This window comes from Pogona vitticeps, chromosome 6, assembly GCF_051106095.1.
Source record: "Pogona vitticeps strain Pit_001003342236 chromosome 6, PviZW2.1, whole genome shotgun sequence".
Classification (NCBI taxonomy): Eukaryota; Metazoa; Chordata; class Lepidosauria; order Squamata; family Agamidae; genus Pogona; species Pogona vitticeps.
Genome location: NC_135788.1, coordinates 119,620,035 through 119,636,004, shown reverse-complemented (window position 1 = coordinate 119,636,004; position 15,970 = coordinate 119,620,035). Strand labels below are relative to the sequence as shown.

At 45.3% G+C, this 15,970-nt stretch overlaps 1 protein-coding gene across 2 annotated transcripts; it reads left to right on the top strand.

The window, feature by feature from the left end:
• Nucleotides 1–475: 475 nt before the first annotated feature.
• Nucleotides 476–15,781, top strand: LOC110087753 (hydroperoxide isomerase ALOXE3). Of its 2 annotated transcripts, XM_072977142.2 has the most exons (14): nt 476–1,141; nt 3,706–3,910; nt 4,836–4,917; nt 5,332–5,454; nt 6,179–6,282; nt 6,775–6,947; nt 7,205–7,348; nt 8,204–8,407; nt 9,854–9,940; nt 11,235–11,404; nt 12,426–12,547; nt 13,001–13,101; nt 14,884–15,054; nt 15,531–15,781. In XM_072977142.2, the coding sequence occupies exons 1-14, from the start codon at nt 995–997 to the stop codon at nt 15,729–15,731; spliced, it is 2,034 nt and encodes a 677-aa protein (XP_072833243.2). In that variant the 5' UTR covers nt 476–994; the 3' UTR covers nt 15,732–15,781. The 2 variants fall into 2 exon arrangements, with proteins under 2 accessions (XP_072833243.2, XP_072833244.2); XM_072977143.2 differs by lacking the exons at nt 476–1,141; nt 3,706–3,910 and having other exon boundaries at nt 4,831–4,939.
• The last annotated feature ends 189 nt before the right edge of the window (nt 15,782–15,970 follow it).

Genomic DNA, 15,970 nt, shown 5'->3' with positions numbered 1-15,970 from the left:
GTTCCCCTTCCTTTCTGCTTTGTTGAAGGACTTTTTCTCCTGACTTTTTGGACAACACATAATAACGGATGTCTGTTGACAGTGCATCCTTGTATCTTGATTATTGACTAATCGAAATGACTAGATAGGCGGGGTATAAATAAATAAATAAATAAATAAATAAATAAATAAATAAATAAATAAATAAATAATTCACTCATGGTTTCGAGCACTGGGGCCAGGGAACACACAACTCTAGAAACACAGCATGCTTTTTACCTTAAGAAAGATGCAAATTACTATAAAATTCTGTCACCCACTCTTGTCCTTGCTTCTTTTGTTCATTCAGAAAAAAAATGGAAAAGAGCCTGTGTGGTCCTCAAAAAACAACATAAATGCTAGAGCAACAGATTGGACCACTAAGAAACCAAGCAGACTATCTTATCTGTGCTTAATTTTCTAGTGGTCCTATAAAGCGATCACCTCCTCTTGCATTTTTTTCCTTCTTTCCACTCTTTTGTTTCCTTGCTTCCTTCCCTTAGCTTCCCCTCTGATCTCTTCTCCTGCCTCTTCTCCCTCCTTTGATGTTCTCCAGTCAACTTCTCCTCTCATGGGGGTCCTTCAATATTTCTCCAGCATTTTCTCTATTCCTTCTTCCTTGTCCCCGGTCATGTTGGAGCAAAGATGGAGCCCTTCCCTTCCTCTCTTGCTGCCCAGGGGCAGAAATAAATCTCCACCAAACCAAGATCTTGAAGGGTCTTGCCCAAGAGGTCACCATGGTCTACTGATATTTCTTACGGAAGAAGGTTCCTGGTCTGTTTCTCCCCCTTTCAAGGGTGGGTGGAGCTACCCTACTGGAGAAGAGGTGGGGTTCATTGGCTGACAGAAGTTGGGACTCTTTAAAACCCATCCTCTGGATGGAAGCCTGCCATGTAGCTGGGAGACAGAGGGTGCCTCCTTCTCGCTCCCATCAGATACCGCCAGGTCCACCTGAGTCCACCGGCCAGATTCCACCATGGTCAAGTACAACGTCCGAGTGGTGACTGGAAACTTTCTCCTTTCCGGGACCCTGGACTCCATTTCCATCACCTTGGTGGGCACTGAAGGCGAGAGCCCCAAAACCGCCCTAGACAACTGGGGCCTGGATTTCTACCGAGGAGCGGTGAGTGGTGGGCGAGGGAGGGAAGGTGGCCTCCAGCCCGGCCTCAGGGTTGGCTCTCTTGCAAAGGGAGAGCTAGCTGGCCGGTCCTCCGGGAGCAACGCTTCAAAGAGTCACCCCAAGGCAGAGTTGCTGCAGCTTTTAGAACGGTCACAGTCAGAATCCCCCCCACTCCAAGCCCAGCATGCCGGGGAATGATAGGATTTGTAGTCTCCAAGGAAAAGGAATAGGACCAAATGTCAATCTTCTCAAAGCTGCATCAAATCCAAGGTTCTCCTTTTTTTAAAAAAGAGGAAAATTAGACCCACTGCAGCCTTAGTGCATGCTCTGTGAAAATCTGTGGGAAAAAGACGAGCTGGTTTTCTATGTCATTTCTTCCCTTTGAAGGAATGTAGCTGATCTATGCATGCCTGAGATCAAGGTTATTAGCTCTGCTCATTTTTCCTTCCATGTTGAAAGCATGATGATGAACAATTTGTCACACTTTTTTCAGTTTTTTCCTCATTATATTATAACTAATTAAGCCAAGGTGAATTCTGAGTAGTAGGTAGGCATCATGTTCTGTATACGTTAAATTTTTTTTAAATGTCATCAAAATTTTTAAAAAATCTTATGAGCATTATGGAAAGATTACATCAAGCTCACTTGATATTTCTCATCATTACGCATTAATGTTAACATCTGAGAGCATTATGCGTATTACATTTTGTTTTTTCCTTTTGTTTTTTTTCTTAAACTACAGTGCAAACATAAACATAAAAATACATAAACCAAAATACAAATTGACAATGTTGCCCACCACCATAGTCGGGACCTCTTGCAATAATCCTCTTCTTCCTCTACTTCGTATGACATTTTGAAAGGGGGAAAGCAGGGAATTTGAAATCTCAAGATTACCCCCAAATCCAGATTGTTATTATCCAATAAATTATGATTATTCTATCATCTCTAATCAGAACAAGTGGATCTTCCTCCCACAGGAAGCCAGGGTGGCCCCATCTTTGCTGTTCATCAGGCGAAGGCTTCTATTTGGGCATAAAATGAGCAAAAAGTTCCTTTCCTTCAGCCCTGCATCCTATAAATGCACAAAATGGTTCATAATCAGCCTACTAAGAGCACTTTTGAGGGGGAGCATTTGATCCTTCTCAGGGAGTGGGTGAAACATTAATGTTATCAGTGTTTTACCCACCCTCCATTCTGTAGCTTTTTCATCTTCTTTAGTGCAATGACTTTTACCCACCAGTTTCTGTACCTTTTTGCCCCTCCAGAAAGCCTGGTTTGTTTGCAGAATCACTTTGTTTCAAGGGTGGCATTCGGTGCTGTGGTGCTTTGCATTTGGAGCGGAGGTCTGGGAAAACCTCCGAGTGGGAAACGTTCAATTTGCACTCACACAAAATGGTTTACAAGCCACAGAACAGGAAGCTCCAGTAAGGAAGTGGATTACTGAAACATTTTCTAAACAAGATTTCTTCAAGATTTCCTAAAGATAACCCAGTTCTTTTTAAAAGAGGAGAACTGGCTCTTTATTGGGTAGTTGGGACACCAAGTCCAGTAAAACCTGCACGTCCGCATGACCACACGACAGAAAGAGTATTTGCAAGAGACGTGAAGGAAAGGCAAATCCTGGTTGCAAGACCCTGTTGAAGTTTGTTTTTTTTAATAAACATGCCCCAGAAACTTGTGGTTTTGAGTGGAGGAACAATACCTGGGAAGTGCTTGTTAGATCATCCTTTCCTTGCAACCTTTAACTGATTGCCTCCTCTTTCCCAACCCTACTCAACTTCCAGGCAGATGTGTTACCATACACCTTTTCCAAAGGGGGTGGTTTGTTTCTTCTTTTTTTGCAAACCTTTAATTTCTTAACTGCCCAACACATTGACGGCTTCTCCTGGATGTAATATTTCTGCTAGGATTTTATTTGTTTATTTCTTGGTTTGGAAGAAATACAAGTAGGGGAAAAAATCATTATAGATTCAGAGAGCGCTGTCCCGCACCAAAGCTGGAATGAAAAGATCTGAGGTGACAGAGTGTGTCGGAGTATGGGAAGATCTTGGAAATGTTACATTTTGGGATGGGACCTCTTATACCCTGGGAGGTTTCTCCTTCCTCCAAAAATAATGCTCCCAGGCATGGGAGAAAGAGGGCAGAGATGGCTTTTCCACTGTGAAGATGGAGGCTTCAGCAGGCTTTGATGGTGCCTGGAGAATCAGTGAGGTAAGCAGAAGGAAGAGGGTTGCATTTAAAAGGAACTTCTTGGATTATTCATTACTTCTCAGGCTGTCCTTACTATTATCATCACTACTCCAATTGTGCAAGTTACTCATTGCATTATCAATGGATTGCAAACCAGACAGATATAGGAAAATACTCTCTGGTTCCCCCTATTGACCATGTTTGATATTGCACCTTGAAAATCCTCGTAGAAAGACAAAACTCAAGAATGTTTCCCTTGCCACTTAGGATATGCGAAAAGGACATAATATCTGAAAACGGCCATCAAATGCCTCTAAAACTGCAATGACCCAGATCAAATGACCCAATTCCCCCCCCCCACTTTGCTTTTGAAGGTGAGTGATTATAAGGTCTCTTCTCACCATGACCTGGGAGAAATTGTGCTCATCCGTCTCTACAAAGAGTGCAAGCCGCTCGTAGCTGCCAACAAATGGTACTGCAATAATGTGACCGTGACGTCTCCTGATGGGAAGGCTTTCCATTTCCCCTGCTACCAGTGGATGGAGGGGTGCCGGATTTTGGAACTCCGGGAAGGGACTGGTGAGTAGACCTGCTCAAAGAGGAAGAGGAAAGAGGCAGTGGCCTGGATTTTCAGCTTCTAGGTCAATAGACACAGTTTCCCAGAGTAGCCCACCTCTTTTTCTCATCAACTGGCACTTACGGTCTGAATAACTCACTCCCATTTATAAGAGAAAGAATGAAAGCATCAATAAGGGATGGATGGACAGGCCACAGATTTTGGAACTTCGTGAACAGACAGGTGACTAGACCTGCTTAAAGAGGAACAGGCAGTGGCCTGGATTCTCTGCTTCCAGATTAATCCCACCTGAGAAAGTAATTAAGGAATACCTAGTCTTTTTAAAAGATTGGTGTTTTTTTAATGCTTCAACTTTCCTGCAGCTGAGACTGCCAATCTGTTTCTTACATTTCCAAGGAAATTACTTATAAATGGAGCTTCCCGTTAATCTGGAGAATAGCAGTGTATTGATATGTCAGGTAAAAATGTGTAATTTGATTTTTTAAAAAACTCCACCCTTTAGTCAACCTCTGCATTCAAGGAATGTGGTTGTCACTACATTCCTTGATCATCAGTATTGGAATTTCATCTCAGCTTGTTTTCAGAGGCCTCATAGATTTATTGTTGGTCAACAAGCTGTTCCAGAGTTCTTATTTCCTGGTGAAATTCCTCTAGCTGCAGAACAGAAGTGCAGGGATTCACAGAGCAGAATTATCTTCAGGCTCCCCCGTGGTGCTGCTTAATGAGAAAGGGGTGGACTATCTGGGGAACTGCTTAATAAAAAATGATTTTTAACAGAAATGCAAAACTCTGCAACATCTTTCCTGGTGACCACTTGCCAAAAACCCATAATAGCAGGGCCAGCTGGCAATTAAGGGCTTGGAAAGACACTTCAGACCCCTACGTATAAGCGGCATCTCTTTCGGTGTGTTCTTTCTTTCCCACCAGCCAAAACTCCTGCCATGGATACTCTGCCCGTACTCCTGAAGGTCCGGAAGGAGGAGATTCAGAGACGGCAAGCTTCTTATGAGTGAGTGCATTTTCCAACAATGGTAAGCCTTATATCGACATCTCTCCAGGTTGGCTGTTATGAAGACCAGCAAGGAAGACCCTTTCTTGTCATTTTGGTCTTGGGCACAGGAGGACCTGGGTGCAAGAGGCAGGCCTGGCTCTTATATGGTTTTGACTTTTTTTTAAAAAAGGGGGAGTCGGGCTCATCCATTACAGAGTGCTGGACAGAACCTTAAGCATGCAAGAACTTGTATAACAAAACACAAAGCCCCTGGATCTGTCAAAACAATTCCCCAGAAAAATCTTCTCCAGAAATATTTTGTCTGAGTTTTACAAAGTGATTTCCTTCCTTCCTTCCTTCCTTCCTTCCTTCCTGCCTTCCTGCCTTCCTGCCTTCCTGCCTTCCTTGCTGCCTTCCTCCCTTCTTGTGCAGGTGGAAGGTATACGTTGAGGGTGTCCCTCACTGTCTGGATGCTGACTCCATCAATGAACTGGAGAACAACGACAAGTTTTCCTTCACCAGAGCGGTCCTCTTTCTTGAACGCTCGAGTACCAAGTAGGTTGTGTGGAAGCCCTGAATGTTTGTTTGAAAGTGGTTGCAAGAAGGTGGTCCGAGGTGCTGGTGCTTTGGTATTGGCGGCGGGGGGGGGGGGGAGAACCCATCCCAAGGGGTATTTCAGGAGCGCATCAGTTCCATCTGAGACTAATTCATGTCCAGGCACATCCTACAATTTTATCATTTGGCAAGGAACCTAAAATTCTTAGCTACCGGTAAGTCCTTTTCTGAACTGCAGAACAAAATTCTGCATACTATGAAAAGAGATTCCATCTGAACATGAGGAAGACCGTCCTGGCGTTCCTCAGAGCTGTCTGGCCGTGGATAAGGCTGCCTCGAAGGGTGATGGAGTCCCCTTCTTTGGAGGTTTTTAAGCAGAGGCTGGATAGCCATCGGTCAGGAGTGGATGGCCTCAGTGGTCTCTTCCAACTCGATGAGAAATGAAAACTGTTGGATCTAATAAGACAAAATAAAGACAGTTCATCACGCAGATCTGTGTAGGGTACTTCTGAGCTAATAGAGTCACAGGGCATGGGTTTTAATGCTCACCATAGACTAGCCATGGAGTTTTGCTCTCAGTCTCCTGAGGAAGACAAAAAGACCCCCGGAAGTCTGCTGATTGAAAAAAAAGTAACTTTTCCAAGCTGCTGGGAGGGCATGCCTCAAAATGCACCCTTTCCCTTCTGGCCCACCATCGGCTTCCCCTTTTCTGATCCGCTCTTAGGATTATCGAACACAAGCTGAGAGGCTATTCCGACAGCCAAGAATCCTGGAAAGATCTGGATGACATCAAGAAGGTTTTCTGGTTCAGCAAGACCGATGTGTCAGGTACGGGGGGGTCCCAGGGCCAGCTCAAACATGGCTGGGAGCAGCATCGAGGAGCATCTGGAACTATTGATGGCAACTCTCACTGGGAATCCGCCACGGGAATGCCATCCCGCTGTTTCTCCTGCAATGCCCTTCAACGATGTGGTGGTAGGATGATTGATGGCCACATTCCCAAACTCATGACTTCTCCCTTTTTTTGGGAAGCAAAGGGGTTCTCCTTCTTTTAGGGGGGGCTCTGTGATGTCTCCTCTTACTTTTCCACAATGGGGGGGCACACACCATCATGCCCATACTCCAGGACAGAGTGGGTGGAACATGGGGCCTCTTGTCTTGGGTGCCAAAAGGGCGCCTTCCTCCTTTTCCTGCTGAAAACGACAGGTTCCTTCTTTAGTCCCAGAGGGGATGCCCCGGAGGCAGAGCTGAAATTGCCAGGAGGCCCTCGTACATGGAGGCTGTCATCCTAGTCTTTCCCTTTGGGGTTCTTTGTTCCAGAATACATCACCAACAACTGGAAGGAGGACATCTTCTTCGGATACCAGTTCCTGAACGGAGTGAACCCCAGGGTGCTGGAGAGGTGTGCGAAGATCCCCTCCAACTTCCCCGTCACTCAAGAGATGGTCGCGCCCTTCCTTGGAGGCTCCACCACGCTGCAGAAAGAGCTGGAGGTGAGGAAGGCCGCCATGGATGGAAGAAGGCTCTCCGGGAGATGGGGACGGGTGGGGGACTCTTGTACCCTCACACAGGGAGGCTTGGAAGAGGTCTGTGGATGTAAGTAGGGGAGGGAAAGGAGGCTTTCCAGAATCTCCCAAGAGCAGGCCAAGTGGCTGGACGATGCTAGTCATCCTCATCTGGAAGAGGGTAGGGTGACTCAACCTCTCACCCACCCCATCTTTCTCCTTTTCTTGGAATGCACGCCTTACAGGAGGGCAAGATTTTCATTGCCGATTATCGCATCCTGGAGGATGTCCCGGCAGGGCTGAATAACGGACGCCGGCAGCACGTGGCCGCCCCGCTGTGCCTGCTCCACCTCTCGGCCCAAGACCAGCTCCTGCCCCTGGCCATCCAGGTAACCGATTTTGTTCAGAGGAACAGAGGACCCCTGGGAAGATCGCTTCGCTTTCGGGTGGCACCAGTCCCTTGGTGGTGAGATGGGAAGAGGAGGAAGAGGAGCAGAAGACAAGGGTCCTTTCATGGTTTCAATCAGTTGGGTCCACTGTCTTCTGTCTAAGGGTGTGACTCGACAGCTTAATCATCCTGGCCTGGTTTGCTCTTCTAGAACATGCAAAACAGGGCCACTTTGAGGTACGGTATGTCATTTGGGTCAATCCGCATCCAAGCAAACCTGTTGCAGCATAATCAATGCTTCTTTCTTTTTGAAGGTTGTAAACTGACACGACGCATCACTGATGCTTTGAGAGGGCTTAAAAAAAACCTTCCTCTCCCTTGCCATCATTCAGTGGCTTCCACAAAGGGACAGCTAGCCAGCCGGCCAATTTGGCTTGATCCCAGTGATCGCACATCCTGGAAACAAACCAAAAGGAACGATCCAACCGAAATAATCTTGTTGAGTTAATCGTCAAGCAATGAAGTTACACTGTTACTGGGAAGGGGAATTAGGTATAAGTTAGCTTATTGGTAACTTTGTTACTTCTATTATTCAGGTTTCTCCCATACAACTCTGACAGGTCCATGTGCTTCCCTGTTGGACTTCTGCCTGCCACACATAGTGAACCTCAAAGAATTGAGCAACTTTACAAAGCAAAAACGGAGGCTGTTTGTCATTAGCTGTCTTTTTTATCCAGCCCTTATGAAAGTTACCTGTTAGACTGCAGGTCTCAGCTTTGACTTTATCTTAGAGGTCACCACCTAAGGTTTCAGCAACCTGGAATTGATATTCAACGTCTTCCTCCTTCTCCCATAGCTGACCCAGAGCCCCGGTCCTGAGTCTCCCATCTTCCTGCCCAGCGATTCTGAATGGGACTGGATCTTGGCCAAGACATGGGTCCGTAACGCCGACTTCCACGTCCACCAGGCACTCACCCACCTGCTCCGGACGCACCTGCTGGGAGAGGCGTTTGCCATGGCCGTAATCCGCCAGTTCCCCCTGTGCCACCCAATCTATAAGGTAAAAGACCTTTCATCCACCCTTCTCTGGACTGGTCTTAGGAGGAGCCCAGTGATCACACATCCTGGAAACGAACCAAGAGGAACAATCAAATTGAAGTGGGCTAAAGGCCCATCTCTCCTGATATACACCAGCCAAGATGCTGAAAACGGTGATGAAAGCTCTCATTGGGGTGTCCTCAGTGCCTGGAAACATTGCTTTTCTGGATGACACCTCTCAGGCTAGGTAGCATCTTTTGTGGCTCTTCTGCTGGATACATCAGTGATTTAGGCATCTGTCTGCAGAGACAGAGGTTTGGTGTTCGATTCCCCCACTAGGTCTGCTTGACCGGGGCTGGAGTCATTGATCCATAGGGTCCTGCAGTTCCAAGATGATCATGTTCTTAGAGAACATAATCATGGTGCAATCTTTCCCCTAGAAATCACACAATGCACGGAGAAATGCACTCCAGCCTATGCTCAAACTGGACTTTTTTGGTCTAGCTATAGGGCTTTTACTTTTTTGGGGGGGCAGTCTAGAGTGATTCACCAGCAGGTGGAAAGGTCGCTTTATGGGAAATCACCCACATTGAATGACCGTGCCCGGTGTGATACACATCTTTGCAGCTCTCTGATTGCACGCTAGGTTGTACGTGCCTAAGTAGGCATATGTTTTCCCAGACTCTCCCTGTATTGAACGTACAGTGGTGACTCGCTTAACGAGTGCCCCAATTAACGACAAAATCACATAGCGATTAGGTTTTTGCAATCGCAAAAGCGATCGCATTGCGATGTTTTAAATGGGAAAATATCGCTTTGCGATGATCGGTAAGCTGTTTCGCTTACCGATTTTCGCATAGCGATGTTTTCCCAACAGCTGATCGGCGGTTCCAAAATGGCCACTGGGTAAAAAACATGTCCGCCCACTGTGTTTTGGGATGGATTCCTTGCATACCGGGCAGTGAAAATGGCTGCCGTATGGAGGATTTTCACTTAAAAGTGAGTTTTTTGCCCATAGGAACACATTGAAGGGGTTTCAATGCATTCCTATGGGCTTTTAAAAATTGCTTAGCGATATTTTCGGTTAGCGGCGATTTTTCCTGCACCGATTAACATCGCTAAGCGAGGCACCACTGTAATATGTAAACACCCATTTGGTGATTCACAGAAGTACTGTAGCCGAGCTCATTAAAAACAGGAGCACCTATGGGAGTTAATGTCACTTTTAGAACTCACAGTTCTGTAGGCTACACCATTTAACATTTTTTAAAATCACTGCAGAATTTGGTTGAAGCACTGATAACATACATCGATCATGTTTAGACACGAAGGCGCTCTAGATTTTATGACTAAGCAGAGCTACGGAATTTAGTCCTCTGCATTTATTTTTCCAGGGATGGGGACTCGAACTCGGAACTCGGGCCCAAAGACTTGCCAACATTCCTATTACTTTCTTTCACTCCTGTAGCTCCTGATTCCCCACATGCGCTATACTTTTCAAATCAACACGGCGGGGCGCAGCCACCTTTTTTCGAAAGGTGGCATCTTTGATAAGGTACGTCAGTCGGGAATCTTACCACCATGATGTTGCTGACGGGAAGCCATGTTAAGATTTCCCCAAAGAAGCTCAAGACTAATGCCATTCGAGCAAAGTAGCTGCCCTGTAATAGGTTGCTTTTTTTCTGCAACAAGAATGGAATAAAATTATATTTCGAAAATAACCCAAGAAGTGGAAACAAAGTAACTTTTTAGATAAAAATATTTGTTAGTTATTTTCCCAGTTGCTTTTAACATTAGGTTTTCTCATTATTTTCCTAGATAGTATTAAAGGACATTTTAGTGATATTTGAACAGGATTTTTCTAGGTTTCTGTGACATTCTTTGACCTAATGTGAAGGGTTTTTTTTAAGGGCATGTAAGGATTAACCCCACTGTACCTCAAGTGATCCGGTTTAAGCAAGATCAAGTTTTCTTTAAGGGAAGTCTTCTCTTTTCTCAGGACTGTTAAGTAGCTTAGGCAAGACACAGAAGAAAAAAACTGTTTGGTGATGGAAAGAAATGGAAACCTTCCTTATCACTCCCCTTTGGAGAGGAAGGGAAGGGAAGTTTTGCCTTTCTTTTTAATTGTTCCAAACTGACACAGTGCATCAGTGACTCTTTGATGAGGCCTTTAAATAAAACCCTCTGAAAGCATTGGTGATATATATTCTTGAAGGCTTTCATGGCTGGGATCCAAGGGTGGTTGCAGGTTTTTTGGTCTGTTTGGCCGTGTTCTTAAGGTTTTTCTTCCTAATGCCAGTATCTGTGGCTGGCATCTTCAGAGGACAAGAGTCAGAACTCCTGAGAGCACAGACAGAGTTCTGACATTAGGAAAAACAGTCTCCAGAACACGGCCAAACAGCCTGAAAAACCCACAACAACCATTGGTGATATGTTAGTGACAATGAAAAAGAAAGGCAAAATTTCCTTTGCCTTGCCCTCGAAAGGCAAGAGGTGAGGAAGATTTCCATTTCTGAAGACTATCCAGTGGCTCCCACAAAGGGGCAGCCAGTCAGGCCCTTTGGTTTGATCCCAGTCATTAAACATGCTGGAACCGAGCCAAAATGGAGTGACCCACAAGTAAAAAAAAGAGTAGCTCCTGACAGAGAGCAAAAAAGGTGCAACTAGAAACACTGTGGTTCATGCTAGCACCTACCTCATGTGGTTGCAGGGGAAAGCAGTGCATTAGCCTTTCCCAGAGTGGACTAAAGTGTGGGGCAACCCCCCCTGGGTCCTCGCACCCCAGGTTGCCAGACTTAGGGTCTTAATTCTTTCCACAATGGTGAACTTCCTTTTCTCCCCACTTCTAGGCCACTGGAATTGGCTTTGAGGGTTTATCCAAGCTGTTGCAGAAGGGCACAAAAGCCCTCACGTATTCCTCCCTCTGCCTGCCGGAAGACCTCGAGGCCCGGGGGGTGTCCTCCTTGCCCAATTTTCACTACAAGGATGATGGTCTGAAGATCTGGGCAGCCACAGAAAGGTCAGGCGGGCGCAGGGAGAGAGCGCGGGGGGGTAGGCAATTGGGTGGCATGGCTATGGAATGAAGGCTGGGTCGACGCTGGGTCTGTTCTGACCTCATGAGACCTTTTGTGGATGATTTCATGGGTCTGTATCTACCAGAACCTAGAGAGGTTACTTTTTTGGACCCCAACAACCAGAATCCCCTAGGCAGCCATGCATTTTTCTGTGTGTTATTTGGGAACTGCTGTGATGGAGTTGAAGCAGTGTGGGATATGTAGTCAAAGAAATGTAAGATAGAGTTCTGTGTGGAGATGGTGTGAGAGACATTGGAATGTGTTTTTCTATGTGCCATGAGAGTGTTTTTTGAAGACTGATGCTAAAGCTTGAGCAATATAAACTGATTCTATGAAACTCTATTTTTCTAATAAAAAATAATTATAAAAATTCTTACCAAAGGACTGGTCTCTTGAACAGCAGGGTCTGATTCAATCCAGGGAGTGGAGAGGGCCACAAATTAGCTATCTTTAAGAGTCGTACCTAACTGAGCTATTGTGAGTTCTCGGGAATCACAAAGCCCATGTGTCTGTACTTGCAAAGTACTGGGTAAAAATAAAGTGCTCTTTTAAGGTCAGACTTCTTCAAGGGGCTCACATTACCCACTGCTGAGGTCTTGGGACTTGCCCCAGTGCAAAGGTGGTAGGTCATTGGCCTCTCAAACTCTCTGACCGAGTGCTAAGCACTCCTTAGGGAGGGTTGAGGACCACAACTGCATCTCTAAAATTGAGTGTGGGTTAACTGTCTTCTGATTAGAACTGAGAAAATAAAATCTATGCTAGCTATAGGGGTCGAAGGGATTTTTAGTCCCAGTGTGGTCACTTTTCCAACCTCTGGTTCTAAGCCGGATCTAAATCCAGGAAAGGCCGATGATGTTTCTGGCCTTAAAAGAGTGGATTGGACCAAAATTCCGGAACTGGGAGGAAAAAAGGTCCCCAAGGACTCCACCCTTTACCCCTAACCATCCTTTCTCCTTTTCTTGTTAGTTTTGTCTCTGGCATCGTTGACTTGTATTATCGAGACGATCACTCTGTAAGTGAAGATCCGGAGCTCCAGGCTTGGATTGAGGAGATCTTCAACAGAGGCTTCATGGGAGAGAAATCTTCAGGTAGGTTTGAGCCCCCGAGGTGGTCAAGGTTTCCGACAAGATGAACAGGCGACTGGCTTCTGGAAGGCCACCGTCTTCAGCCCTAGACAGAGGTGAGGCATTATGGGAACTCAAATAACAACATCAGGAGTTTCCGTCTCTTGTTCAACAGCAACGGATAAGGTGTGGGGGTTAAGTATCTGCCTGTGATTATCGAAGCGAACTTGTTATGCTCTTCAGTGCACATTAATATTGCCCAGTTACCTCCAATCCAGGTGGGAACAGGATATCTGAACTGTGACTTGCTTTACCATTTAAAGTTGAAGAGCAGAGAAAGCATCCAGTTTGCTGATATTCTGCAAATATTTGCAGGCATGCAATAAACAGAGCATTTGCACCTTCCCTACAAGCCTATCAAGGACTCACCTCTGTCTATAGTATTGACTGAATTTAGTTCTCGTTTTGCCCTTCCAGGCATCCCTTCCTCGTTCAGCACCGTGAAAGAGCTGAAGAAGTTCTTGACTATGGTGATTTTTGCCTGTTCTGCCCAACACGCCGCTGTCAACAGCGGACAGGTAGGGGTACAGACACCCTCATCCCAAAGATCTTGTGATCCATGCTAATGAGTGGGTGCTATTTATAATGACTTTAAGGGGCCTGGGTTTCTCGCAAAGGCTTCTGGGAGGTGAGTCTTCCTGGGGATGCCAAGAAACGTCTGGAAAAGCTCTCTCGGCCTCAGAGCTGGCAAAAAATGGCTTTCTGGGATGCATTCTCTTCCATAAAAGTAACATTTCTAGGCTCTGGCTTTGCAAATATACAGAATGATGTAAGACACCTTGGAATACTCAGCTTTATACTTAGCTTTAATTATTGCCTTTTAATGATTTAAGCCACTTCCTATCCTCAATTTTTAAAGCTTTAATTATTGTGTTTGATAAGCTTTCTTGGGTCCTTTCTAAGGAGAAAGGCGAAGTAAATAAATATATAAGTCAAAACGGCTCTGTTCATGCTACAAATAGCCCTAACAGGAGTGTTATCTGTGGGTGGCAGTCTTCTATTGCTAAAGGCAAGGTGGCTTTGTCTCTTACTTTATTGAGGCCAGTCCTCGATCTTAGGGTGCCCTCAGATTGAAGGACTGCTCAGCCCATGTCCAGTTGAAAAACAAAGAGCAGGCCTTGAAGTTATCCTCTCAGAGTCAGCATCTGGAAACCAGACTGTTCAGGATCAGAAGATATATGACTGCTGACTTGTCTTCTCCACCATGGCGAGATGTACTGTATTTCTGTTGTAATTATAGTTCGGATTTCTAAATTTGCATCTATTCACAGAAATTAGCCTAAGCTGATTTTACGGAAGCCCCCATCCTCGTTATAGGCATTTATAATCTTTTTTTTTTTTGGAAAAAGTATTTATCTTTATTTGGATAACATTTGGTCTTGGGCAAAATATATATCTTTAGTGCTGTGGTTTAGTTAGAATCATAGAACCGTAAAATAATGAAGTTATAAGGCCATCATATCCAACCCTCTGCTCAAGGCAGAAATCCAAGCCAAAAGAGATCCGAGAGATTGGTTGTCTGATTTACTCTCGAAGGTCTCCATTGTTCGAGCGCTTACCACCTCCCAAGGTTATTCATTCCATTCTCATACTACTCTAACAGTTAAGAGGTTTTTCTGATGTACAGCCAACATTTGGTTTCCTGCCCATTGTTGTTCCTGGATTTATACCCCTTCTTTCTGAATTGAAAGATGCATGGATATTTCCTGGATTTATATTTCATCTTTCCCCCAGAATCAATGCCCCAGTGCCCAAATTAGATCACAACTTGATGATAATAGCAACAATAATAATACTTGAAGAAGAAATAGAGATAAAAAAATTATGATAATAAAACATGTGAAGTTTATGTAAAGTCCAGAAGTAAAGTACTATTTATTGAAAACCTTGCTAAAAATTTCCAGAGCCTCTAGAAAAGACCATAATGCTGGGAAAGGTGGAAGGCAGCGGTAAACGAGGAAGACCGAATACGAGATAAGCAGACTCCTTAAAGGAAACCAAAGGCGCAAGTCTGCAAGAGATGAGCAGGACTGTTGAGAACGGGGCATTTTGGAGATTCCTCATTCATAGGGTGGCCATAAAGTGATCAGCCAAATCTTCTGAATGGGTTGCAAATATCATTCTGACAATGAATGGGTGTGTCTATATAAAAGGGAGAGTCAGTCTCCAGAACCCCAGACGTTACTAGCTCATGGATTTGGGGAGTCGTAATCCCAAGAAGCCAATGTTCTGGACTCTGCACAGACCTTTTGTCCGAACCAGTCAGGGTTTCTCTTGACACTTGGCCTTTTTTGTGACAGTTTGATTTTGGCTCCTGGATGCCCAACTCTCCGGCTTCCATGAGAAAACCCCCTCCTACCACCAAGGGCCAGGCGAACGAAGACAACTACAGGGAGACGATCCCAGAAATCAACACCACATGCATCATCCTGAGCACCGTCTGGCTGCTCAGCGCCTATCCAGGAGACACGGTGAGTGCTTGGACTGTCGGCTCTTTCGGAGAGATGGTGACATGTCCCTGTGGAGGGATGGGAAGGCTCACTCACCCTTATGTCTTTCTCAGTGGATCAGGCCCTCTGGGCTATAGAATGAGGAGCAGCCATTGTTGCTTGGTGTGGTTTAGGACAGCCCAGTAGAAACATTCAGAGATCAGAATAGGAAAATCTTTAAACGTTGATTGTGTGTTTTACTTAACTGGGAATGCAGAGATGAGCTTGCTGTGTTTTGTCCCTAGTCCCCAGGACAGAAGCAGGGGATTCCTCTAACATCAGGTTTCTCAGACACGAAAGACTGCCTCAGTCATGTCTCTCCAACACTAATGTGCTTTTGGCTCTGATGAGGGGATGGGTGGTCTCTAACTGTTTCTGCCAACTGCTGCCATGTTGTTTTCGTCTACTCAATGCGCTGCATAATATATTTCCTCTTGTTCTTTCCTTCGTTTGAACAGATCCCCCTGGGGCGTTACCCTGATGAGCATTTCACAGAGGAAGCCCCCAAGAAATTGATTTTGGCCTTCCAGAAACGCCTGATGGAGATTTCCAAAGAAATTGGGAAGAGGAACGAAGTTCTGGTTCAGAAGGATAACCCCGTACCTCTCCGCTACGAATATCTGTACCCCCCTATGGTGGAAAACAGTATCTCCATATAGGCTGTAAGAGAAATGCAGAGTGTGGGAATAAAGCATTGGCCTTAAAATAATTACCACGTTTCGGTTCATTCGCCAGATAGACATAGCCAATTGTGCCAAATGGAAAGTCAAATTAATGATTTTACCTGGTGAGTATAAATTCACAGTCTGGTTATCTCTGGCTGATGTGAAGTATCTACACGGCTGGTGTAGAGAGCCCCCAAGATGGTGCTGTGTCTGGCCATCTTATACAGATGTGC

Coding starts and splice junctions, on each gene's coding strand:
- LOC110087753 (XM_072977142.2), top strand. CDS start 995: ATGGTCAAGTACAACGTCCGAGTGGTGACTGGAAACTTTCTCCTTTCC. Junction 3,911..4,835: donor GGAACTCCGGGAAGGGACTG/GTGAGTAGACCT, acceptor CTTTCCCACCAG/CCAAAACTCCTGCCATGGAT. Junction 8,408..9,853: donor TGTGCCACCCAATCTATAAG/GTAAAAGACCTT, acceptor TCACTCCTGTAG/CTCCTGATTCCCCACATGCG.